We start from the raw sequence: 27,188 nt of genomic DNA, 5'->3' as shown, positions 1-27,188 counted from the left end.
AACTCCTGTGTGGTAACAGCTTCTCTTGCAATAAAATTTTGCACCCAAACAAAATTAATTCAACAAAAGGGAGTCTTAAATAGCTTGTCTGGCTTAAAAAGTCTGTAACTTGATGACAGTAAACTTCCTGAAGCTACTCTAGCAAGATTCCAGCACATATGGGTGACTTGGATAAACGTTTTTAGCCCATTTCTCAATGTTCCATGAGAGAGCAGAAAGAATTTTCTTTTTTGCATGCTATGATTTTCTGTTTTTAAAAATAGCCATAATTTTATCATTTCTGATTGGTATTTCTTTCTTAGCAGTTGTAACACCTTGTAATGGAAGATGGAAGACAAAGGGGCTCGTGTTGCTGACTACTTTGTTGTCGCAGGATTAACGGATATCTCAAAACCACTGGAGGAGGAGATCCACTTCAACGATGCCTGCCATAAAATCGCCAAACCAAAAGAACCCATCACAGATGTAACAGTCCTTAATAAATCCCTGGGGGAGGAGGTTCCTCAGGGCTATAAATGCATAGATGTCACTCCCTCGGGCCTGTCCGCAGATCTCAATAACGGCAGCCTTGTAGGACCGCAGATATACCTTTGTTATCGCCGAGGAAGGGATAAGCCTCCACTTACTGATTTGGGGTGAGTGCTTTCCCTGTTCCAGTGGGTGATTTTCACAGGTTTATTTAACTAAAGAGCAAATAAGGCAGGTTTAGGGAAATGCCATACTGTTTAAATACAAGGCAAAACTCTAAACAGGAAGATACTTGTTGACTTGAGCATACCGTAACCCAGTATGGAAGGGAAAATGCATGCTGAGTGGATTTTAATGACAAGTGTAATCCTTCCCATTTTGGAGTTTTCAAATCCATTTATAATTTTTAATGTATATATTTGGATGGGGATAAGATGCTTAACCTATTTAATACAAATTGAAAAGAGGTAAGTTACATGACATTCTTAGGACCAAGCAATGAATCTTTAACAGAACTGAAAATAACACTATTTTGCAGTAAACAAAATGCTTAAAAGCAATTATGTATGAGGAAAACCAGTATAGTTTCATCATGAAGCTTTTCTGTTAGAATACAGTTGGAGATAATGTGACCTGAACTTGTCAGTAAAAATGTTTTGCTCAGAGATGAGACAAGAGCTGTGATTAAAACTCAAAGTGTTTTAAAAATGTGCCTTCTGAATTTTTTGCATCCCCTTTTAACTAGGGTTTTATATGATGGGAAAGAAAGAGTGAAGCAAGACTGTGAAATCATTCAGACCACCCCGTATGGGCGGCCTGCCAACATCAGTGGCAGTGCCTCATCACAGCGGGTGTACATCACCTACCGCAGGGCCTCCGAGAACATGACCCAGAACACCCTGGCTGTCACAGACATCTGCATCATCATACCGAGCAAAGGAGAGACCCCTCCGCATACCTTCTGCAAGGTGGACAAGAATCTTAATAATAGTATGGTAAGATTCAAAATCTGGGCTTTGAACACTTGATACTCACTGATGTGATGTTTGTGAAGTATTTGTGGCAGTTCTTGGAGTACCTGGTGAAAAATTTTGATAAGCGCTCTCCAAAGATAAATCAAATATTGGAAGAGTTGGAGGACTGCATTCCTTTGTTCCTACTTGGAGCAAAGTCTTTCTGGAAGCCTTAGAGCAAATGTTTGGGTTTTTTTAGTGCTGACTCCAGCATCTTTGGATTGATCCTTTAGAAACTGTTGTGTACCATGTGTGTAACCAGAGGCTTAACAGGTGTGGCTGTTTCTGACACTGCTTTTACTTTTGTGGTGGGAATTCCATATCTAGCAACCAGTTGCTGTTTTGTTTTCCAACTCTTCCCTTCACCTACAATGCTATTTTATAAGTGTTATTCTCCCCAGTAGTTTCACAAACTTCTTATTTAAAGAAAGTTGTATGTGAGTGATATTGGAAGCTGTTGACTGTAAGCACATTTGAGTAATTAATATAACATTTGAGTAATAAGTCTGGCCTGCTAAAATACACAGGTTTCACAGCACTTTGATTTTCAGAACTGAGTATTTTGGTGTCTCCTGGTTAAATCTGCAGCCCCAGGTGCTGGCTCTTGCAGGGTCCTCAGAAGTCAGTGTGCTGGGGAGGATGCTGACTGCTCTGCAAGTGGGATCATGTGAAAAAGATGATGGGAATTGATTTGTGCTTGTTTTTAATTAAATGCCTGTAGGCATTAACCAATGGATTTTTCAGTTCTTCTAGTCCCTGCATTGACTGGGTTATGGGAGTGCTGTCTTAGGGAAGTTGTTACACCTTTCTCCCTTCTATAAAAGCTCTGGGTTCGCTCTATGGGTGCTGGTCTTTTCTGTTCCATGCCTTTCCCCGTTCTTTATTCTCATGTCCAGAACTTGAGAATTTAAATACTTTAAGTTATCAACTTTATTATTAATTATATTCTGTTATGTTCCTTTGTTATACTTCATCACTTAATCCAATAATTTCTTTTGTTTTACAGTGGGGCTCAGCAGTATACTTATGTTATAAAAAGTCTGTGGCAAAAACCAACACCATATCATATAAAGCTGGTATGTAACTACTATTTAGCTTTTTTTATCTTCAATTCAGGATTTGCAGGCTCATTTGTAATGTAATGTATTTTGTATGAAAGAATTAACTCTATCTTGCCATTATCCAACAAGGAATCTTTCCCTAAGCAATTATTTTAAAATCATGTCCAAAAAGAAGCCTTAGAACTGGGTATCATGACAAGGCTGTTTTAAAATTGGCATTTAATTGGGAAGCTCAGCTGTGTTTTGATACGTTTCTGCAAACCTGTGCGTCTCCCACCTGGGTTTGTGTTACTGGTAACTGTCTCTTAAGGATGTGTGTATGTGTATATGCAGAAGAAAATACCACAAAAATTATTCGATACATTTTCATGATCACTTTCTTTACAAACATTTTAAAGAATCCTGCAGATTTCTACACTGCCTTGAGCATCACTGGCACTGAGCTCTTTAAGTATTTTTGGATTGTGTATCATCTTTATTGTTTTATTTATAAGACAGAATTAGATTTGCTATGACTGATTAAACGTGTTGGGTTTGCGTTTGTCGTGTGGGGGTTTTTTTAAAGGCTGATTTTGTTTGGCATACAAGTCATGAGCATGATTCACACTCAAGCTTTAATCCACTTACATCCCTTTTAGATGCTGCTCTCTGTAAACAGGAGTTCAGGACGTACTAAAAGGTGGACAGTACATTTGTAAACAAATAAAAATTTTAAAAGGCCCCACATCTGGTGGTGACTTGCACAAAATTTTGATTCTTGGCAGGAGGGGGAGCCACTGCCCTTTTTGGTTACAAGTTTTTATTGCTTAATATTCCCCTTTCTATTAGAAAAGTGCATAGTGATTGTGCTGTCTAATGGAGAGAAATCCTAAATCCCTTCATGCAGTACCCATTCTCAGTGTGGAGTCCCCTGGGCTGGCAATCAGACAGGATGGATTGCTACAGCCTCTGATGTAACTGAGGACCTGTGTGCTAAAAGCCTCTGATTCAGAGCTTCATGTTCTACGGCTGTGTTTAAAATTAAGTCTAAACACATTGGTCTGACAGCACAGTAGCTGAATCCTCAGCTGAGGTGGATCAGCATATTTTATTTGATTCTATTGATATTTAAAAACTATCCTAATATCTAACATATACATATTTTTCAGGGGACGTTTGTTGGCAAGAATTAATTGGTGTCATATTGAAATCATCAGTCTTATTTCTCAATTATTCACATTACCTTTTTTAAACTAGATTTTCAATCTTTGCTCATACTCGTGATGAGTGTGGACTGTTATAATAACAGTTGAGATGCACACAGCCTGAAAAGAGGAAAAGATAATCAGTTATGAATAGTTTCTAGAATGGAAAGTAAAATTTCAGTGTAATGCTTTAGTCAGGTGATTTCCCCTTGGGCCATGGGAGCATCTACTGCTTCCAGCTATTCCTGTGCCTGATTATTTACACCTTCACTGATCTTCTGAAGTTACTGTGTGCTCATATATGAATTTTCTGGCAATTATTTTATGGAATGAGCTATTACAAACCTGTTTCTGCTGGCTCTTCTATAACTGCCTCTTTGCACATTCTATTTATAGGTTTAATATGCAGATATCCCGAAGAAGATTATGAATCATTCCCATTACCAGAATCTGTGCCTCTTTTTTGTCTCCCTATGGGTGCAACAATTGAATGTTGGCCATCTAACAGTAAATACCCTCTCCCAGTTTTTTCTACATTTGTACTAACTGGAGCTTCTGCAGAAAAGGTATTTTGAAACCTTAAAAAAACATTATTCATTTAACTGAAAAAAATCAGTTGTTTATTTCTTCAGGATGATGATAATGAATGTTTTCATAGATAAGCTTGAATCTGTTCTCTTGGGCTTGATTCCAAGACTGCTTTGAAGAGTGACTTGCAGTAGTTTCAGTGCTGGACTGCTGATCATAAATCTGTGCTCCTTTGCTTTCTTGTTAGCCTGTAAAACTGGAGAGTTGTAAAATTGCACTGCATATACATGCAAGTAATGCTATTTTTATTGCAAGCATGGAAACGACCTTGCATGTACATACTTGTTCTAAAAAGTAAATTGGATGTCAGGGGATATGGCTTTGAGTTGTGTATAAAGGATTCCTAAAATAGCTCTAAAGGCAATTGGAGGAGCAATTGACTGGAGTTGTACTCTTTATAATCATTATTTTTCTCTCAAATAGATAATTTTGTAAATTACTTTTTCTCATATGACATTGAGTGTTTTAAATAATAGTCTGGATTTTCACAGCCATAAGAATATTCTGGAATGGAATGCTTCAAAAGATGATGCATTAATGTATCTTTTCAAACAGTAACACAGACTTTGATTTTCTGTGTGTTTGGGGTTTCTTAGATTGCTTTGAAGATCAAGGAAAAGTTATTGACTTCAAATCCATGATGTGTTTGCAGGTATATGGTGCTGCTATTCAGTTTTATGAACTGTATCCTGAAGAGAACCTCACAGAGAAACAAAAATCTCAGCTGGGATTAGCAGCTGCTGTCGAGGGAAAAGACACGTGCAGAACAGTGCAGACAAATAAATGCATCTGTCTGCTCTCTCACTGGCCTTTCTTTGATGCTTTCAAGAAATTTCTTACCTTTCTGTATCGTTACTCCATTTCTGGGCCACATGTCCTTCCCATTGAGAAGTAAGTAATTTCCAAAATTCATAACAGTAATTTCAGTTGGTAAGAGGGGGTTTTTGTTCTAAGCGTCCTGTAATATCCTTTTTACTTGGGTCATCAAACATTAAGTATAATGGCTGCACTTTGCTCCTCTGATAAACATATCTTTACCTACTTCCTGAAAAAGTCTAGATTTTTATTTGTGATTTAAGTGCCTGCAAAGGTCTCTGAAAGCTGTTTTAATTAGCTTTGCGCCCTTTAGCCATAGTGATTAGAAAGAGCAAGATTATAAATCCTTTCTTAATCTTGGACACATCAGGTTAGGAGAATTAAATGTGTAGATTTGCATTTTTTCAAACGCCTATTTGCAGTGTAAGGAGAGATGATAAAGCAGATTGAATATTTTGCACTAGTAATTATCTTCTATTTGTGATAAATAAACTTAATTTCTTTCTCACATAAAGGATTTCACATTATAAAATGCAGAGGAAATCCTTACACCAAGAAATGGTCGATAGCTGTAATTGATATGTAATGCCACGTAACATTTCTTGGATCATGTAATGTTTTAATGCAACAGATTTCAGATACACCATTTACTTCTATTACACATCAGTGTTTTTTCTGCTTCAACTTACTTGTAGGAGACTTCGACTTTGTGGATTAAGTATTTTTTTGATTGTTTATCCCCTTGATTATTCCACTTCCCATCACTGTACTTATTTGAAGATTCTGACTGTGTAAACTTCCAATGATGAAAACTTTTTCTTTTTTTAAAGCTTAGGGGTTTGGTGTTTTGGGAATGAATAAAATAAGTTGATATGAGAAATGCTTTATCAACTTGGATTTTATGGATTTATTCTAATTTCTCTGATTTGTAAACTGGTCAGTTTACTGTGGATAACTTAAATATGGGATTCTAATGTAGTATCCAGCGTACTTTCTTTGGCTATTTTAATGATGATGAAAGTTGTGTGTGCCATACATGTACCTGAACATTTTCAGTCGGCCCAGCTGCTGCAAACAGCCAGCTTCCCTTGTTGTGTGACGTGTTCCATGTTTTGGCCACTGTCTTCATACACCGGTAATAAAGAAAAACCCAAATTGATGCTTATTTGTGGTTTGTCTTAATTTCTTCAAAATGCAGTTGCCTGTGTCATAATACTGGTAACATTTGTAGAAATCCTGATAAAATATGTGCTGTAGGAAGGAGTTTAGGATGGAATACCTGTTTCTCATGAGTTTTTACTGACCCCATGTTGCTTCTTTTAATGTGACAGTGGCTATTGTGTAAAACTGCACTTTTAGAACTTATGTAAGTTTAATCAATTCATAAAACTGAGAACTTTGTCAAATTATAAAAACATTTTTCTGTATTCGTAGTATGGGGAGAAACTTTAATGTTTTTCATCAGCAATTTTATATAACATTTTGTATTTAGAACTGAAGAAAATGGATAAGCTTAAGGATTCTCCTTGATACTCAGCCATAAATATTTTTTTGCAAATTACCAGTTCTAGTCTCTGAGGTTTAGTGCTATTTCAAGCTCTCTCAGAAGCAGGATTTTAAAGTGGGACTGTGATACTCAAACATCAATGTTTCTACTTTACAAATGAAAAAAAACCTCTTTGTAACAATCTCACAAACCAAGTTTGTATTCTGAAAGAGGATCTGCCCTCCCATTTTCTTGTGACCAGTAGAAAAATAGGTTTTCAAGGTCAGAATACCCCAGTAGGATTCAGGTGCTGGGATTTTTTGCTCTGTTTTCTGAATAAGTATGTGCTATTTTAATATCATAATTGCTCTTACTGTAAAAAATTTTGTCTTGAGGTAAAGTAGTTTAAGCGTGCTTTCTACTAAATCAGTATTTTTCTTTTCCTCTAGACACATTTCCCATTTCATGCATAAAGTACCTTTTCCATCCCCTCAGAGGCCAAGAATTCTAGTTCAGGTGGGTGTAATTTTCTCCAATAACTGTGTCTAAGGTGAAGATAAAGCAGGTTAATAAATGGAAAATGTAATTTTTGTGCTCAAACTATTTTTGTTCAGGATTTCTTTTTCCTAAATTCATGTATGTGATGTGAGAAATCTGTAAAAATTCTATTTCCAGTTTAGTTAGTGACCTTAGTGAGTTATTACACGAAGCTGTTTAGTGAGCTTTGAACTTAATTTTTTTTCAGAGTATATGGAAATTAATGAAAAACTACTCCAAGTCAGCATGTGGTCTGACTTTTGCACTGTTTGCTTTTGAACTGTTTTCTTCTTGCTACTGTATGAAGGCTGAGTGTAAAATAAATAAATAAAACTAAAACCAGATGTGAAATGTATAACTGTGATTGCCCCTCTTCCCAAAGGGCTCTGTGCTCTCCTCTCCATGATGGACGGCTCTCAGTGAGAACTGCAAGAGCCACACTGAGTAACAGCCCCTTTATCAAACATGGGCCTTGCTCTGTCCTCCCTGCAGGACTGTGTGGGAGTGAAATAATTACAAGAATTGCTGCCTGTTCTTTGAAATTTCAGTGTGTCACTGTTGGTAGGAGAGAAAAAATCCTTGTCATGAAGACTTCTGAAGTGTTATTAAATCTTTTTCTTTTCTCCTAAAGAGGCAAAATAGTTAGAGACATGTTAAAATTTTTATTGCAGAGAAAAGAGAGCTCTCTTGCAGTCATAGTGTTCTACGAATCGTGGTTTTGATTAAATACTTAAAAAATGATGCTCTTCTCTGTTATTACTTGTATAACATAAAATATGGAGAGCCCTGTGCAGTTCTGAGCCTTAATTGTGTAGCCCATGTGGTAGCGAAGTCTTTCAGAGCAAATACAATCCTGGATTATGTCTTTATAGCATGTACTGAATATTGAAGATACTCTTTAGTGTATTCTAAAGGAGTGATATTTATTAAAGTTACTGGAAAGGGATTAGAGAACAGTTATACTGAAACTATATCTGGCACTTTTGTCCCTTTTCTTATGATTTTAAACTTCAATTCAAAACCCAGCATTTTTACATCTTGTTTTAGGCTTTTTGTATTCAAATTCAATAAAATATTTGTGCTAGGATACTCTAAACACCTATTTAGAGAGATTGTAATTGAGTTCAGAGAAAATAGTTTAATGCTTTTAGTCTGAAATGTTAGGGAATTTTGTTGAAGTATGTATGGTTCATATCCTGGAACAAAGTCTGAAGGTCTAGATGTAAGTGATGTGAAAATTATGTCTGTTATACCTTATTTTCAAAATGTTTTCTGCATTAAATTAATACAACTTTAGGAGCTGATAGTACAGATGGAGAAAGCACTGCTTTTACAGTAGGCAGTGGTAATTGCGGTCTGTGAAAAAATTCTTCCTTCCAGCTGCTTCCAGGGACTTAAGTTGTGTTTGAAACTGCACTGAATAAAATCACAGGTGATTGTACCAAAGACGTTTCCCCAAAATTAGTGGCAGAAATGCATATGTTGAAAATGGCAAGCTTTTAGGATTCCATTTCTCTCTGAAGCCTGTTAATGGAAAATGTGTTAGTCTTTTGCTAAGCAATTAAACTTTTAAGTTTCAAAGACATTATAGCCATTAGTAAAACACTCCAGAATGTTCCTGTTTGCCAGCTTCCAGCTGCCGTAGTTGAGAGGTTCCTTCTGACCTGAGATCTGCTGGACTCTGTTCTGTGTCCTACATCCCCTTACTGCACAGAGGTTGCTGTGCTAATGTATCACAACCTGCAAACTTCAAGAGCATGTGGAGTAATGTCCTCTGGGGACTGGGGGTAATTACTGCCCCTTCTGCCTGAGGGAGATGTGCTCCTTGAAGAGATGCTTAATTGTGTTTATGTGCTTTTGCTGAAGCACAAGTCAGAGGACATCAGGCTGATGCTTCCTTTCAGAGGGTAGTTTATGAAGGTTTGCCTCAGGCTGAAAAAATGAGTCCTGTGAATTCTTCCACTGAACAAGCTAATGGTGCTGGTGGTCCCAAGGTGACTTACTTGACAAATCCAGCATGTGGTGTGGCCATCCTCATTTGTCAGGGAAGTGGGATGTGAAACGTGCAGGGAAACAGCATTACAGACACTCCTTAATTCCCTGGGTTTGGTGGGTCTCCAGACACAGCATTAGGTGACTTTGTGCTTCTAAGTCATCAGTCTTGTCTTCTGGCTTCTATTACCTGGTCACCTGCAGTGGGTCTAAGGTCAAACATACTCAAAACTGACATGTTACTAAAAATGGTCCAAACTTGCAGGTTAGTTATACAAGTTGCTGTGACTGAGTTACTACTGCTTTTATACAACAGAAAATGCAGGCAGGATTAAGCCAGCTGGTATCTTGTTACCGTGGATTTACTATGGCTGAAAACATCAGCTGAGCTTTGATAAACTGATTGTGCATTGCTATTCTTGTACTGACAAGAGTCTTCCTATTTGTGCTGAATATGTGAATGATTTGCTCGATGCCATGTCACTGTAAGAAAGAAATGTGATTTAATAGGATCTTCTCCTTGCATCTTCAACTAATGCAAATTTTAAAGATTCTATCAGAGCTGAGCAGTTTCTACCAACCAAGAGCTTAACTCTCATATGTCTTCTGAAGAAAATATAGCTTTATATTATGACCTGCCATCTCTCCCCTTCATGATTTTTTTATCCCTCTCTTTATCCCTAAATCCAGAAAGAATTCCCCCCCAGTCCCTGAAAGCTGTATATGAGCTATGGGTCCTCACAGCCCTTTAACTACAGAAGGCTTCATTTTTCAGCAGTTAATATATTCAAATTTTTGCAGCGTTAACTAGTTTAAAGTCCTCTTTATGAATATGCAGTATATTCAGTTCTGGCCAAGAAAGGAAGATCGTGCTTTGCCCAGTTTTTACTAAAAGATCCTGATGCATATCATTGCACAGCACTTCTTACAGTGCTATACTACTGGGGTATACAAGATTCAGCCTAATTTGAGTTGTTTTTAAGTATTCTTTGTTATAGTTGTAATTTCTAATAAATTAGTGTAATTTCTAATACATACTTCTAAAGTTCAGAATAAGAATAACGTATTTTAAAATCTTTTCCCAGCTGTCTCCACACGATAACCTGATTCTTAGCCAGCCTGTGTCATCACCCCTCCCACTGAGGCAAGTAACAGTATCTTGTTCATTGTGAGATGTATTTTGATTTATGTTGTGGAAAAGATTTGGTATTTTGAGTTGCAATTGTGTAGTTAACTTACTTTGTCTGGTGCCTTTGGAAGCTGGTGGATCTGAAGTTTATTTATGTGATTAGACCTGCACGCTGACAAGCATACACATTTAATTAACAATGTATTTGGGGGGGTTTTTTTAATAATTTTAGTGGGTCTTGAGGAGGAATATAGACTATTAGATCCCCTTTCTATGAGCTGATACCTCCCAGGGCTCCCAGGATAGTTCAGTTTTTTGTTTTGGAAGGGAGTTGAAGGAGTTCTGTCACTGTCTTAACTTCCATGTCTCTGTGCAGGAGGCTGATGAAAAGAACGTGTGTTGTCTCCCTGTAAATTGCTTCTCAAAAAGAAAAATTGTCATGCCTGTGTCCTGAAAATAGTCTAGACTGAGTCAAGTCTCAAGGAATCAGGGTTACTCTTGGGAAGTAACCATTCCTCACTGGCCAGTGAAGTGTGTCAAGTATTCTACCAAGTAATCTTCTCTAAAAGAAAGATTTGCAGATTTCCATTTATTTTATTATTGAACATTTCTTTTTTTATTGTCCCTTGTAACTCACCGGTGTGTTTATGTCCTGTAACAGCGGTGGCAAGTTTTCTACACTACTTCAGAATTTAGGACCTGAAAATGCAGTAACTCTGCTGGTGTTTGCTGTGACGGAACATAAAATCCTCATCCACTCATTGCGACCTTCTGTCCTCACGAGTGTGACAGAGGCATTGGTCTCTGTAAGTACCAGCTTTTAGTCATACACCTGTAAAAGGAATAAAAGAATGCATCTCAGATAAAATCTAAAATTAATAGTAGTACTGTTAGGCTTAAAGGCTACTTAAAAATAAGAATTAAAGATCACTAGAGAGAAAAATTACTGTTGCTGATGATATCCTGTGAAGACAGAAGAGAGTAACAGTTGCTTATTTTTGGTGTGTAAATATTGTAAATACGTTTTTGATTATCACAGCGCACTAAAGAGTTCCTGATTTTCCCAACTAGCACTGCATCTGTTCCTGTGGAATTTTAAATGCATGATTTTCCCTGCCTGTCACCACTAAGCACTGTTTGCTGCCTCTGCTGTGTTGAGTCTGTGATTCTGAAGAGCTTTTTCCTGTGGAATTTTAGAGAAATTAGTGCAGTTTTTAATTAATAATCTACATCTAGATTTTCAGTAATAACTATCTGCCATGTTAAATAATTTTGGAGTTAGTGAAGTGTGGTTTGTTCTTGCATAGACTGTGTTGCACATGTTTAACCTGTGTTTTTGTCTCTGCATGTTTTCCAAGATGATATTTCCCTTCCATTGGCCTTGCCCATATATTCCTCTCTGTCCCTTGGCACTGGCAGATGTGTTGAGTGCCCCGTGCCCATTCATAGTGGGAATTGATTCCAGATACTTTGATCTCTATGACCCCCCACCTGATGTCAGCTGTGTTGACCTGGATACCAACACAATTTCTCAGTAAGTATTTATCAACAATTTTTCTTCCCTGTTAATTTTTTTTGCTTCCTATTTTCAGAGGCAAAACCTGGCTTTTTGGCAAAACTTGGAGGGGTATTTCTTTTAATTTTTCTTTTATTTTCTTTTCCTTCTGTCCATGCCAGTTTAAGTAATTAGAGCTCAAAACATGGCATGAGTGGTGGTTGCTAGTGCAATGACAGGTGTTTAATACCATTAATCTATCTCTGGTGAGTTGTAACTGGATTGATTTCAGTGCTGATGAGTGTGGCAGTATAATCATCAGCCTGAAATACAGGGCATTGGTTGGATGGCTCTGATCAGATCTCCACACAGTAAATCAAATTTGACTTCGTTAGTTGGTTTGCAATCCTTTTCAGTCCAGTGTTAATGGAGTGAAACCTCTTTCTCTGGTGGGAGGGAACATCCTCTGAACACATTTGAGTGCATGCTTATACTTATTTTTTTCCCTTTCCAGAACTGGAGACAAGAAAGCTATTGCATGGAAGATCTTACCAAAGAAACCTTGTAAAAATCTGATGAACACTTTAAATACTTTGTATCAGCAACTGGCAGAATGTGAGTGGGAAAGAACATAGTAAGATTTACACCAGGCACAGTGTGCCACAAAAACAGATAAATGTAGCTAATTAAATGTGTTCCAAAGTTACCAGTTCCACTAAACATTTATTTTTACAGAATGGGAAAATCTGTGCTGTAAGTCTGGAGATTAGAGAAACTATGTGGGGACTTTTGGGACAGAGGAGCCAGGACCTAATAAAGACCTTTTTTTTTCATCTTCAAAGTCTGCTCAAAGTTTGCTGATGTCTTGGCAATTGAAATTGAAATAACTTCAACACTTAAGCTAATAGTACCTCATTTAAAAATTTAAGATGGAAATAACAAGTGTTTTGTAAACATTAGGGGTTTAAATGTAAGGCACAATTACTGAACATCTCTAAGTAAAAATTGGTGGTTGATAGAATCCTCAAATATTGCTAAGCAAGATATACTGCACCTTGATGTGAGAAGCAGAAAAATGGATAAGGGGTGGTTTTAGTGAAATTCATTATAACAAAGCACTTCTTTTTTAAAGGCTTTTTACACATTCCTGGCTATTGAGGTCACAAGAATTTGTGTCCTGATTAGAATGTACAGAAACAGAAGTTTATTGGGATGTGGCGCACAAAGAAGCGTATAGCTGATGAAAATTATCTGATGCTTCAGAATTTTGATATATTTTACTGTGAGGGCTTTTTTAGAAGAAACTCTAAACCTTATATTCTATATGTAAAAATAGAGTGGTAGTGATCTTAAATCTTATTTATTAACCTACTTACAGAGTAGGTTGCTTAAAAATGATATCGAGGTAAAGTTGACTATAATTATATTATGTGGAAAGACAGTGATGAAACCATCCTTTCACTTTCCTGAGACATTATTAGAATGTATCCAAACTCTGGGTCTAGCAGTGAAGTCTTAGCTAGAGTTCTGATAGCTTTAAAATGTTGATGTAAGTGCATAATTAAAGAATACAGGTTTTGCTAGATCTTAAAAAAAACCCACCAGCTTTTTGTCTGTAGCAGCATTTTGCAGTGCTGTGTTTTAATGGCTCCACTTTGCCTTTAAGTGGTGTTTTTCTGTGTATGTAGGTACTTAATGTGCATTGTCCACTTTTTGAGAGCACTTTGAAATGAAAGGCACAATCAAAAAAAATACATCCCATCTATGTGTTTGTCCTGAAAGTATGCTTCTTTAGTCAGCTCTTGTCTGAATTTTCACATGGTTTTACAAAAACTTTCTTTGAGGGCTTTTTAAAGCTCTGTCCACACTGGTTCTCTGTTGCTGTAGTAACATGTGCTGACAAGACCAGTACATCTTTCTTTTGGTGTTATCCCCAGATACATGAGGTACAGAAGGTCAAGCTGAATCCATTGTCACATGTCATGATTGAATCTCTGTATATTTTAATCTATTCCAAATGTAATGGAGTTCAGTAATCACTGAATCTAGGAAGATAAACGAAGTATTTTTGACCAATATTGAGGGGGAAAAAAGTAAAACCGTATAATGTTGTTTTGTTCACAGTGCAACAGCGACCAAGAGAAGATGCATTCATGGAATTGGCAATGAATGATTATGATTTTAATTCTGGGAAGAAATTGCATCTCTTAGATTTGGAGATCCAGGAAGCATTTCTCTGTTTCATGGCTTCAATCCTAAAAGGTTACAGGTCTTATCTCAGGCCAATAACAGAGGCACCCTCCGAAACAGCCACAGATGCAAGTTCTCTGTTTGAACTACAAGGTGAAAAGTTATAAACTTGTTTTGTTTGTATTAATTTACTATTTTTAATTCTCTTTTATCTACAGAATAAAAACATTTGCGTGTTAGTGTTGCAAATTATGGGGGAAATATAAATGCAGACAAATTTGCACAGTAGTGGCAAAGATTGCAGAGAGCTTTTTGCACATAAGTAGAACCTACACTGAGTTCTGGTGAGGGCTTTTCCGTTCTAGGCATTCTGACAATGCTGCTGATTGCACTTTGCAGGGTTCCTCAAAAGCAGAGACCGTTCCCATCAGAAGTTCTACACCCTGATGACCAAAACTCAGATGTTCATTCGCTTCATTGAGGAATGTTCTTTTGTCAGTGACAAGGATGCCAGCCTTGCCTTCTTTGATGACTGTGTGGATAAAGTAAGCAAGTCTTGGTGTGCATACGGTGTTGAGCTTCTGGTGTTGTCCACCTTATCTGATAATGTACTACCAGAATGTATTTGAAATGCAAGTTTGTTTTTCCTTTTATTTTCCTATTTTCTCATCATCATAGCCTTCCATTTTCCTTTTTTGTGGGGCTTCATTCCATTTTTTGCTTCAGATTTCTGAATGTAAGTAAAACATCGGGAGAACAAATTAGAGGTCCTAATTTTCACATGTGTGTAAATTTCTGTAATACTGGCCTGTTGTAAGGAGTGCAAGAAGGAGGACTGAACCGAAACCCAGAATCTTATATCCCTATTTCTATGAATATGATAAGAAATTCCACACCTAGTTGTCACTGGCTACCTGTACCAGTATATTCTGGGACACTGCTGTTTAAGCAGGGTGCAGTTGTCTGGGATTTCCTGGAAAGTAGGTCACCTGCTGTTTGTTCCATGGGAATTAATATTGAAGACCGATAACTGCTGTTTACAGTTCCTATTTGTGGCTCGTTTTCCCGTGGAAGTGCAGATGAGCTAAAAGGAGCTGTTTTGAGAAGAAATCTGAAAACAGTGAAGTTTGAGAGAAATATAAAAGGATGGTATAATGATATTTAATGCTCTTTATAGCTTTTGCTAGTCTCAATATTTTAGTAGTAGCAGTTTTCAAAACTCTGCTTCCCAGTTCTATAGCATGACTTGCAGGTATTCATGTGTTGTAAATCGAGTTAATTACAAACATTTTTGTAATGTTGAGTCAGTCCTACAGCTCTGTTAGAAACCCTTCAATGTGAAGTGCTTGCTTTGCCATGTGCCAGTTTGTGCATAAAACAGGAGCTCTCCTACTCAGAAAGAGACCCCAGTGACTGAACTGCTGAGCAGCACTTGGTTTCCTTTGTGCTGCAGTTTAGTTCTCTGGCTGACGTTAAGTAGGATGTTTATTCAGAATGCAATGACTGTGTAAGTGTCAAATTCTATCTGTTGCATTTCATTTTATAGAATGGTTTATGAGGGTGCTGAAGTTGATGCCATAAGCTAAAGTTATCTTGTCTGGGAACTCAGACATCTCTTTAAAAAAGTCATGCTTAGATTGCTGATGTCACTGTGAGACTGCACATAATCTGTGGAGCTGTTGGAGCTTTCACCTTTTCGGAAAGGTTAAGTAGCCATTTATACAGCTGAAACAGAGACTTGTCTGTTCTAGTGCCAGGTATTTTGCTGCTTGATGCCCTGGACAGCTTCTTTCCACTATAAAAAATGCTCATGACAGTTCGGTGAGAATAAATTTTCCAGAATGCACTTACACTTCTCCAACTTCCATTCCTGGCAGGGAGGATTTTATTCAAGCTTATTATTGGGACAGCTGCTTCTGTGCCAGGGATAACTATGGGGAAACTGAGGCACTGGCATTGCTATGTTTTCAGGATTTGCCATGGCTTTAGAATTGCTTGTGAAACTGGATATTCACTGACATGAGGGAGCAGGTTCCCATGTAGGATTTCTTTGAACAATGATATATTTGCCTCATCTTTTCTTTCCTGCTTCTCCTTCCTGATTTCTCTTTATTTCTGATACTGTTCTTACCAGTAACATACAAAGTCAATATATTGAAGTATACCAAGGACTGCTGTACCAACTAGAGCTGTAGCCAAGACCAGATATCAAAATTGAATTGTTCCAATAAAGCCAATATTTATATTTTAATCTTTTATAAGGTGAACCGGTACCTGACAGGATATGTGTGAAAGAGTGATGTCGTGAGTTGAAAGGTGCTTTCTTATGGGTAGTTATAGACTACTGGCTTGAGACAAATTTTATGTACTGTGAAATTAGTTATCTATAAAATATCAACTTAGCCCAGCCTTGAATAATTTGTAAGAGTAGTTTAAGCTGTAGAGTAATCTCCTCTATGTTATTTGGTCCTAGACAGCAGCAGCAGATTGTAATTGATTACCCATTTTGTCAACTGAAAGATACAGTGTAGTTGTCTCACAAGTTTTCATTTTTCCAGGAGTTCAAAAATTACCTCAATTCGACACACATTTAAGCTACTGGCTTTATTATATTTCACTGGTAAAACTTATAGCTGTGGGGTTTTTACATCCTTAGAAGTATTTAAATTGCAAGTAAGGTTTCGTTTACTGCTGCTTCTCAGGAGCCATATGTTCTTGCTACTTGGCTGGTTCAATTTGCTAATGCTTTCCATCTGTCTCATGCAGCAAAATGTGTAATTAAGGACACCTCTTTGTATGTTTATCAAACTTTAAATATTCAAGAATTTTACTGAAACTACTTGATATATTTGCACCTCACTGAAGGGAGAGAACTGTTTTATGCAGTCTTTTTATACATTAACTCTGTCGCCAAACTCTTAATGCATGAAAAACATGCATTCTTGGGTTCCACAGGTTGTTATTCCTTTCCTTGAAGCATTCTGCCATTTGGCTGTCATTTGGTTGCCACTTAAACCATTTAAGTAATTTAAATTAGAAAAACAAAGCTGTGCTTGTCCCCCTTTAACTTCAGTAAGATCACACATTTATATTCCATTCTCTTGGAGTGCATGTGTATTTCTGCAGTCTCTGCAAACTATCAAGACATTAAGTGCTGTGTAAGTCACTGCAATTGTAGATGGTGCTGGTAGTACCTTCTGTATGCACCAGACAATTTGATAAAGCTTGGTATTGTTTTCAGTGATTAAAAGAGGGGGAAATAGCTCTTATTTTTATATTTAAAAATAAATTTCAAGCTACTGCTGCAGTTGGAAGCATAGTTCTAGAAATGGTTGTGTTCAGAAGGATTAATCTCTTCATACTACTTAAAATATTTACCTGAAAACAGACAGTTCAGGCTATACCATTAAACACTGATTATTGGATTGGGGTAAAGTTCACAAAACCAATGCAATACTTATTATTGTCATTACAACTTGGCAAGGTGTCCTGTCCTTGCTTTTAAGATGCTGTTCTTTGATGCTGATGCAGACTTTGTCCTGTTGATCATACAGCTGTAAACAGAAAACACAATGCCCCTGGTAACTACTTTTCCTTTTAACTTCCTTCTCCAGGTAGATATGGACAAAACTGGGGAAACACGACTTATAGAGCTGGATGAGTCCTACAAGAGTGAGCACACAGTTTTCATAACACCACCTGAGATCCCTCATCTGCCAAATGGGGAAGAGCACCCTCTACAATACAGGTAGCTTAAGGACACAACAGGATGCCAGCCAAAATCCTAACAGCTGCTCTTGTAGAGTTTAATTTCTAGGTTCTTGTGAGAGTCAGGAAGTACAGATTTTTCCTGTCCCTTCATGTTGCTCAAGTAAAATGTGTGTGTAAAATGGCTGTCGTGACAGTTCTTTTGAAGCTTTAATTTTGTGTGTGTAAACAGAAGCAATAATACTTAATAAAGCTTGCAGTGATCACATTACATTGTGCTGGCTATTGTCACCTTTTAAGCTTAAAGTTGAAATTAATGGACCCTGTCTGTTGTCCTCTGCTATTACTGATAATGATACAAACTGCAGATATTCTTTGGAAAGAGAGTACATATAAAGAATCACTGAAAACTAGTGTTACTAATTTAGTAATTATGTCAGATGAGTTTGTTGGTTTCTTCATTAATTCTGAGAAATATTTTTATTTCTAATCTGATTTAATCTTTTAGATTGCTGTTTTTCCTATTGATTTTCATAAACCTCAGTCATGTGATGCTCACTGGGGACTAAGCCACACAGATTATTTTTTTATTAAATAGAATCAATACTAATGCATTTGACACATTAATTAAAGAAAATGCTATGACAGCAAATACATTTATCAATTTAAGTTGCTTACACTGAATAACAGGTTAAGAGACTGTTTGTGCAGGCATATGAAACCATGCTGAGGGATTAGTGAGCCACTTTGTCACTGGTGTCTTTAAAGGTTTGCTTTTGTGTTTATTTCCTGGGAAGCCTCTGGTGCAGGTGTGTAGCTGATTTCCTTTGCCATTATGTGATGCATTTGCTTTGGAGCTGACTTACAGGACTGACATTTCTCTTACAGCTATAATGGATTTCCAGTATTAAAACTAGAATTGTTTGAACGGCCTGAAGGATTTCTCACAGCACCAAATAACAAACTGTCCTCAAAAGCCAGTAGCCCCAACAGCCCATCACCAATGTTCAGAAGAACTAAACAGGTACTTGCAGGTTATTCTTGGAGTGTGAGGTGCTTTGGAAGGGGACAGCTTGAGTTTGACTGTAAAGCAGTCTGATGGTTCTTCAGTTCTTCACTGACCTTGTCACTGTGTTAATTGTTCTCTGGATGTGCTTCTTGCCTGCACCATATGCTACAAGGGCCCCTGTACAGGTTGTTACTTGCTGTGCTGTCCCTGTCCCTTCCCCTTTCTTCACACTCTTCTCCATGAGTTTTCCAAATCCTCTTCTTGATTGCTTTTAACTGCCCAGGGCTTTGAGGGACTCCAAAGTGATAGATTTAAAGAAATGCAAGGTTTTAGCACTGGAATATTGCACAGTGACTGTTTTTGGTGTAACTCTCACTGCTTTTATATTTCTTCCCACTTTACTATATTGTTAATATTACTGTTGCAGTTTACATGGATATGATGGTACATGTTCAGTTTTTAACATGTAGCTTTGTGTGATGTAGATGCAAACACACACAAATAATCTCCATGTTTCTTTCCAGGAAATTAAATCTGCCCACAAAATTGCTAAGAAGTACTCCTCCATCCCCCAGATGTGGTCCAGGTGTTTGCTCCGTCACTGCTACGGCCTTTGGTTCATCTGCCTCCCTGCCTATGTGAAAGTCTGCCACTCCAAAGTCAGGGCTCTGAGAACTGCCTATGATGTGCTACAGAAAATGCACACCAAAAAAATAGATCCACCTGATGAGGTAAAATAACCCCAAATTCCTGAAGGAGTGCATGGGTTTGAGGTGTTGGGAGCTCAGGGCTCACTGGTGTGTGTTTGCAGGTGTGCTACAGAGTCCTCATGCAGCTGTGTGGGCAGTATGGGCAGCCTGTGCTGGCAGTCAGGGTGCTCTTTGAAATGCAGAAGGCTGGCATTGACCCCAATGCCATCACCTATGGCTACTACAACAAGGTGAGTATGTTTTAGAGAGTATGGGGGGGACAAAAATTCATTTTTGTCCAGGCAAATAGAAGGGAGAAAAATAACAAAGCAGTTCAGGTGTGATTCTGTAATTTCATGTAAGTTGAAGTAACACAAGACAGAATCATTTTGTGGGTTTTGGTTTTGTAGGTTTAGAAATCTACTGTATTGCTGCCAGTGTAACTCAGTTTGAAATTTTAACAGTTTTCACACCCGACTCTTCCTGAAGATGACTTTACTTGATTTTGATATTTCCAAAATAGGCTGTTTTGGAAAGCACCTGGCCTTCAAGCAATCGAGGTGGCTATTTCCTCTGGATGAAAATACGAAATGTTGTCTTAGGAATAGCGCAGTTTAAAAAAGCATTGAAAAAGCTACCAGCAAGTACTGCACATACGTCTGTTCCTGGTAGAGTATTCACATCCTACTGGTTTTTTATGTTCACGCTGATGAGAAAATTCTTTGAAAAATCTTTCTTTTGTGATTTTGATAAAACTGTTTTAGAAGAAGAAAAAACAGTAGTTACTGCATAATTTTTGAAAAGCAGTATCTTTTATTGCCTTTGAATCTGAAATACTCTGCTATTCATTTGTTGTATCAGCTATTCACAAGACAAGTGGAGACAAAATATGAACCTGAAATTTGTGATAATTATCCTAGTTCATCCAATAACCAGTCTTATAACTGGCAGAAACTTTTGTCCAGCCTTGCTTTATTTTATTTGCCCCTTTTTTTTTTGATGCTAGCTAAGAGGCAACTAGAACTAGTCCTTGAGTTTGCAGTACTGATTGCAGGTTCTGCATACCCACCTGCAGTGATTGTGTTTATTTTTATCTAGAATATAAGTAAAACATGTGAGGCTGTAAATTATGGGGTTTCTTTCTTTTTCTTTTCAGTAAAGACTTACATAATGTGAACATCAAATGGTCATATGGCCATGCCTGTAATGGATATTTTTTTAAAGTACTGATGTTCATGGTACTTAGAACTTCCTGGTAGTAAAGCACGATAGTACATCGTAAAGTAGCAGCAATGTAGTTAGTTTAGTTCATGTGGACCTTGGAAGACCTTTACAACGTACTTTTATAAATGTATGTAGGTCATCTGACTCAACTTTCAAAGCCCTTCCCACCAGGGCTGTTCTGTGATTCTAAATGTGTACAAATAAATCTTTGCCCTGACAAACAGAACAGATATGATGGCCTTATGGCTAGATGACTTCTCCTAGACCCCAGAGACTCCAGTCCTACTTCTGGCTCTATCATTAACCTTATGGATGACCTTGAACACTTTTGCTTTATTTCTGCCTGTTCTTCATGAAGCTGAACTTCCTGATAAACCACTTCATTGAAAACCAGCTATGCAAAGCACTGTACAAGAGCAAAATGCTGTTTGCAACTCAGACCATGTAAACTAAGGAAGTGTAATTAGTTCTTAATGAAATAACTGTCACTTATATAATTAATAGTATTTGCTTTTGACATCATCTGATTTTTCAAGATTAGTTTGCATGAAATCTCATAGCTAGAATGTGTGCTGACTCCTCAGGAAATCAAAAAAACTCTCCCATAAATTCCAGATTATTTTCTTACCTTTACCATAGCAGCAAGGTTTTTACCCTGTCTGTAGCTGTTCAGTGCAGCATCTGTAGAGAAAAGAGGGAAAACTTTGAATTATGTTGGACTCTGTTGAGTCTGGAGAGAGACTATATTAATTACACCTGGGCAGTGTTTTGGCTTGAGAATGACCAGATAAGTGGCTTGAATGTTTGCAGGGGTTTTTGGGATGATGTTGGTTATTTCTATTTTAATCTAATTTTGCAGACAAACTCATGCTTGCTACTGCCTTGTTTCAATTTTTTTACTTTCTAGAGTGAAGCCACGAGAATCACATGCATTACCTCTGAGAAACATATGACACTAAAATGAAACCATGTTTACATGCCTCTTAGAGCTCTTGAAAAGATGTGACATTTTGATCAAATAAACCAGGCAGCAGAATCAAACAGTGCTTTAGTTCAATATTTTAAAAGAAATGTTGCTCATTACCCGTTTAATTTCATCCTCTAAAACATGACTTCAGTGTTTATGCTATAAGAAGCCAATCCTTTTTCTCTTTTTTTTTTTTGGTGGTAAAATGTTCACTGTTAATTGGAATGTTCTTGATAAGAGGCCTTTGAATTACTGTTGATATTCAATTTATTCCCCTGAACAATGTCACACTATTAAACACCATAATTGTCTTTATTCTGATGTTGCCCTGCAGTGATAGGGGGACTTTCAGACACTGGCAATAACACATCACTCAAAGAAGAAGCCAAGCAAGGCAAAACTTGTCTTCGAGACATCCAAGAACAAAAGGAGGACAAGAGAGAGAGTGACTCCAGTTCTCGTATGTATCTTGTGAATACAGATATCTGGTTCATTTGGGATAAATAAGGATTTCAGCAAAAGCTAAGTGGGACAGCTGATTCCTCACAGTGAGTGTGTGAGATAATGCCAGTTCATGCCACTGCCTAAAGTTCTTTTTCTAAATGAAATTTTCTGGATGTCTGATGGTTTCACTTTGAAAATTACAGTCTTTTTTTCTCTCCTGTTTCAAATAAGTGATAATGGTAGCATAAAGACTTAATGATAATTATAGCCTAATGTTTTTGTCTTTTGAAAAAATGAAATTGCCTCATAGGCATAATCTACAGAAAAGCCTTTTCTACCAGTCTGGTTTCTTTATAAATCCTGTAAGAGGAGAACAGCTGAAATTATGCAAGTCTGAGAGGTCTAAATTACCCAGCTCCTTGGAATTCTCAAAGTTTGGGAGATGCATCAAAATGGGAAGGCTTTTTTTTTCTTCAGGTTTTGCATCTGCTGCTCTTGATTCCCTCAAGTGCAGTCAAGCAGCATCGACTTCATGCAAGAACATAGAAGATCAGATTGTGTAGGCAAAATTGCTGAAGTACTACAGATTCCCATGTATATTCATGGAAAATACCCTTCTTAGTAAATGTTCCCCTAGTAATATAATTGTTTAAATTTTTCAGTGGGCTTTCTCCTACTATATGAGTTAACTATCCCTTTGTCAAGTAACATAAAAGTCTGAGAAAATATGCAGTTAGGTAAGTTGCTTCAGTGTTTTCGCCACGATCTTCCTTCTAGCACTAATATTTTTTTCTTCAATTTGCTTGAAAAGTTGTCTTATCTGTGATCATAAGAACATATATGTAAGATTACAGACAAGTTATTTAGGCTTAATAAAACTTTTAAGGATGCAGAAAACGTGAATTCTGCCTAATTTATTAATTCTGACATTTGTGGCTCTCTATAATAATATGATGTGCTAAAACATTTTGCAGTTTTGAAAACAACTTGATAATATTAAAGTTGCCTGAAATCCCTTAGAGAAGTAATTCTCTATTTTGGGTACTCACCTGCAATGGAATTTTTATTTCATATCTGAAAGAGTTGAATGTGAATATTCACATTTACTTCATTTCTCCTGTGTAGTCCTGGGGGAAGTGAGATTGATGTGAAGCTGAGCTCTTGCAAAGGCAGGAGAAAATGCTCTTACACCTCTTCTATGCAAGTGAACAAGGATGGTCTTAATCTTCACAACCACCACATACTTTGGAATGGTTTTTGGGCTCTGTGTAGAGAAGCTTATGGAACTTCCAGTTCCAAAAGTAATGCTGGGAGTTAAATATCCATAGTGAAAACCTCTGCCCAGGCAGATGTCAGCTGGTGTAGCCTGGGGTGGGTACTACATGATGTCACTTAATCCTGTGTGAGGTGTCCAGTAGGTAATGGGGACTTGAGATTTAAGGGGAGTTCCTCAGATTCTACAAAACTCTCTTCTTCTGTCTGCAGTGTCCGAAGTGGAGAGCACAAAAGGGAGTGGGGACTGCCTGCCTAAACTGAATTACCAGAACTCCAGGAATGACAAAGCCACTTCCAGCATCGTGCGGCTCAATGGCACTGTTGACAGTACTGTGGCAGAAGGGAGCAGGGGTGAGTGGAGGGAAAATATATATATAGTTACTAATGCACTCTAAGTAGTGTTCCTAAGTTCTGTTGTCCACTAAACTTACAGTATTTTATTTCTGTAATAGCAGTGGCTGCTGAAATGTGGGGGAGGGCATTTAGGTTGGAGTCAGCATATGCTGTGTCAGGAAGATGCATGGGAATATTCTGCATTTCCAGATTTTTTCTTGTTTGTTCTATTTTTTTGCTGTAGTTAACATCTGCTTACAAAACACCAAAATCTTGGGTTTTTTCTTATAATCTCCAGCAACTAATTAATTCCTTCAGGATGGACAAGGGGTTTCTATGCAGTGGGATTTAAAAGACACTTTCAGACATTTTCATGTGTCTTTAGTAATTTCAGATCTGGTTATTATAATACTGTCAGCTATGCTTGAAGTATTGTCGTGTACTTTAAAGTCTGCATACAATGGAGATTTCTCTGACAATAATCCCCCTTATTAGCTCTGTTTTTAATTCATTAAGTTAGAAAGTGGTGGGATTTTTCCATTTCCTGGATACTTGTGCTATGCTTTGCTTTCAAACCTTGTAAAAAGAGGAAAGTAAATACAGCTGAGACTTTTCTTGATGGTGTCTCTCAAAGTGCTCTGGAGGTGTATGATTTTACTCCCTTCTAAGTGTTTTATTGTCTGTCCCTTCCTAAAAGTTATGACCATGGTCAGCTCAACATTTCAGCCTCTAGCAGAACACAGTGAATTCCATCTGTGTTGTAAAATGCTTGAAAGATGAGACAAATTTGCATTCTTTTGTACTTTTGTTTAGTTTACTTGTATAGCAACAAATAAAGCACCTTGTTCCATCTGTTTTTCAGAGAGTTCTGTAGGATTACTGTTTACATCATCTTTTGAGGATGCCAATGAAGCAGAAGTTATAAAAAATAAATCCTTAAGAAGGAGACATAAAAGTGCAGTGGAAGCTGACTTAAGGGAGATTCCGTGGGAAAGCAGGAACCGGAATCTGAGTGGAGATGGCTTAGTGGGACTCATGATAAACAGAATCAACCAGGAAGCAAACCCTGGAGAAATTGTTGAAAAACTGGGAGCTGATGCCAAAATTCTATCTAGTGCATTACAGAAAAGCATACGGCCAAAAACTCTTAATATCAGAACTTCCTCTTTAGGGTCTAAGAGAGAAAGCCTGGAGAAAGAATCCAGTGATGAAGATGCAGCTTTTGATTGCAGTTTTACAGATAAAACAGAATCTCCTGTTATCTTTGATCTGGAAGACCTGGATGCAGAACCTGAAACACCTACAGCAGTGAAAACTTCCAGTGAAAAATCAAGAAGGTTGCAAAGAAAGAGCAGCTTTCCGGTAAAGCCAGTTGAAAAGACAGATGTTGAAACTGGATTTGATCCATTGTCTCTGCTGGTTGCTGAGACAGAACAGCAGAAAGAGGATGAGGAGGAGGATGATGATAGAAGTGTTTCTACTCCATCTGCAAGAAGAGACTTAGCTGAAGAGATAGTCATGTACATGAACAACATGAGCAGCCCTTTGTCCAGTCGTGCCCCGAGCATTGAGTTGCAAAAACCCTTTGATGACAGAAATGCTAATAAAAGGAGCCCAACCATTATCCAGCCTTGTAGGAGGTCCAGCCTTCCCCCAAACTCCCCAAGGCCACCCAGTCTTACCAAATCCAAGAGCTACCATGCAAAAAATGAAGAAAGGCCAAGGGACAGGCTTTGGTCTTCCCCAGCTTATTCCCCAAACAGCCCAGCCAAGGAGCAGCCCCAGGACACAACCAGTGCATTGACACTCGTGTCATCACCATCGTTCAACTTGGACACACTGTTAACTCCCAAGTTTGATGTTCTGAAAAGCAGCATGTTCTCTGCTGGAAAAGGGGTTGCAGAGAAAGCAAGCAAGTGGTACTCCAAATTTGCAATGTATGCTGCATCTGCAAAGGTAAATGTTTATTAAGATCCTATCAATTAAGGAAGAACTTCATAAAGGTTTAATTACTGACCCTCATGTGATGAATCCCTTGCATGACCTATGTCATTGTAGACTATGTACATTAAGTTGTTTTAATCAAGTTTGATATACCAGAATCCTAATTTTAATGTCCTGAATAAAATTTGTCTAGCTTAGATTCTGAATATATTTAATGGGAGAACAGAAGTGTCCTGACAGAACAAAGACTGCTCTGGCTTCCCTTTTTAACCTAAAGAAGAAACATTTAAATAAGCAAATACTGGGTTTAAGTCTTTATTGCTTTTATGAGTAAGGGGAAATCTGGTTGTATTGTTTGCCAAAGTAATTTAAAGCTAGTTTTGATCTGAGGTCATTTGTTAGAACGTTCTTTGCTGCTACCAATTCAAATCAAAACTACTTTTGTTCCCACTCCTTGGTAATGAAGAGAGACACTTGCTTTGTCTATCCTAATGTATTCCTACAGCTGCTGATAATTCTTGTAGCAATGGGGTGAAAAAGTTATAGGATTAAAATGGTTATGATTTCACTTAATTATTTTTATTAGGAGAATCTTTAAAAAGGAATCCTGGTGTAGCTGTTTAACCCAGAGTGGGACTTCCCTTGTCTTGCATCAGTTCTGAACACAGGTCTGTGATCTTCCAAGGAGGGAGGGTCATGCCTTAAATTTACTGAGACAAAGAAGGCTTCCCCTTTTTGTCAGAAATATTTTTGCTTTCCTTTCATTTTTTTACTGGAACTTCTTTTCTTCTCTCAGGATCAAAATTCAGACAGAGCAAGTGTTTCATCTCTTGGAGCTCTGGACTCAGAATCTACTTCTCTCACTGATGAAGATGTCTGCAATGATTTTGAAAGTGCTTCTCCTCAGGAGAACACCACATCAGAAATTAAGGGAATTAGCATCAGCAAGACAAGCCTGGAAAGCTCAGCTTCCCATGATAGCTCAGCTAAACAATTTGACCAGTGTGGTAAGAGACAGCTTTTGCATGGTATTCATCACTCTGAACAAAAACATTCTAGTTTGAAAAGTTGTTCTTTCATAATTATCAGCTTAGGATCATCCTAGTCATTAGTCCTTTTTGTGGAAGAAGTAAAGTTCTTTTACTACCTGAAAACTCTTACTCAAATAGGAAACCCTTTGAGTCCTTGAGTATTCATGTAAACACCTTATTTGTGTAAGTTGTACAGCTCCAGAAAACATCTATAGAAACATTGTAATGGTAACTTCATTGGTCCGGTTCTATTTTCTAAAAGTAGTAAAAGTACTTTTTTAAAATCTGTTACAATTTTCTATAAGCCACTGTTGAAGCTGATTATCAGACAGACTTCGTAGGGTTTTTTTCCTAATGTGTGCTGGATAATTGGTCATGACTGTTGTATCAGTTTCTGATGTCATTGTGGGGTACAAACAGCACCTCTTGTCCTTCCCTAGTTTTTGTCCACACAGAAAATGTGGCTATGAATTGCTTAAAATTTGTTTTCAAGCTACCAACTGTTGTTAACAAAGAAAACTGAACATATGGAAATTGTTTGTTGGTAGCTTTTATATTTGCCTTGGTTGGTGCTGGGCAGATGGCAGCCTCACACTCCACAGTTC

The 27,188-nt window shown here is 37.6% G+C and overlaps 1 protein-coding gene across 7 annotated transcripts in view; it reads left to right on the top strand.

The window, feature by feature from the left end:
- The window catches only part of DENND4A (DENN domain containing 4A), a 49,215-nt gene that overhangs the window by 12,992 nt on the left and 9,035 nt on the right, over positions 1–27,188 (top strand). For 4 of the 7 annotated variants that reach the window (XM_010390945.4, XM_010390942.4, XM_019280925.3 and 1 more), the window contains 21 exons: positions 303–635; positions 1,214–1,463; positions 2,488–2,557; positions 4,123–4,292; positions 4,967–5,205; positions 7,066–7,132; positions 10,231–10,289; positions 10,936–11,080; positions 11,633–11,808; positions 12,284–12,384; positions 13,894–14,112; positions 14,359–14,504; positions 17,574–17,707; positions 18,556–18,691; positions 19,201–19,407; positions 19,488–19,616; positions 19,889–20,033; positions 21,891–22,016; positions 23,486–23,626; positions 24,471–25,564; positions 26,349–26,559. In XM_010390945.4, the coding sequence (XP_010389247.2) occupies positions 328–635; positions 1,214–1,463; positions 2,488–2,557; positions 4,123–4,292; positions 4,967–5,205; positions 7,066–7,132; positions 10,231–10,289; positions 10,936–11,080; positions 11,633–11,808; positions 12,284–12,384; positions 13,894–14,112; positions 14,359–14,504; positions 17,574–17,707; positions 18,556–18,691; positions 19,201–19,407; positions 19,488–19,616; positions 19,889–20,033; positions 21,891–22,016; positions 23,486–23,626; positions 24,471–25,564; positions 26,349–26,559 (4,273 nt within the window). In that variant the 5' untranslated portion in view covers positions 303–327. The remainder of the gene's footprint in view (positions 1–302; positions 636–1,213; positions 1,464–2,487; positions 2,558–4,122; positions 4,293–4,966; positions 5,206–7,065; positions 7,133–10,230; positions 10,290–10,935; positions 11,081–11,632; positions 11,809–12,283; positions 12,385–13,893; positions 14,113–14,358; positions 14,505–17,573; positions 17,708–18,555; positions 18,692–19,200; positions 19,408–19,487; positions 19,617–19,888; positions 20,034–21,890; positions 22,017–23,485; positions 23,627–24,470; positions 25,565–26,348; positions 26,560–27,188) is intronic. The other 3 variants (XM_010390946.4, XM_010390943.4, XM_019280926.3) reach the window with 1 other exon arrangement.

Source organism: Corvus cornix, chromosome 10, assembly GCF_000738735.6.
Source record: "Corvus cornix cornix isolate S_Up_H32 chromosome 10, ASM73873v5, whole genome shotgun sequence".
Classification (NCBI taxonomy): Eukaryota; Metazoa; Chordata; class Aves; order Passeriformes; family Corvidae; genus Corvus; species Corvus cornix.
Note: the sequence above shows the minus strand (reverse complement) of the source record. Positions and strands in the feature narration are given on the sequence as shown.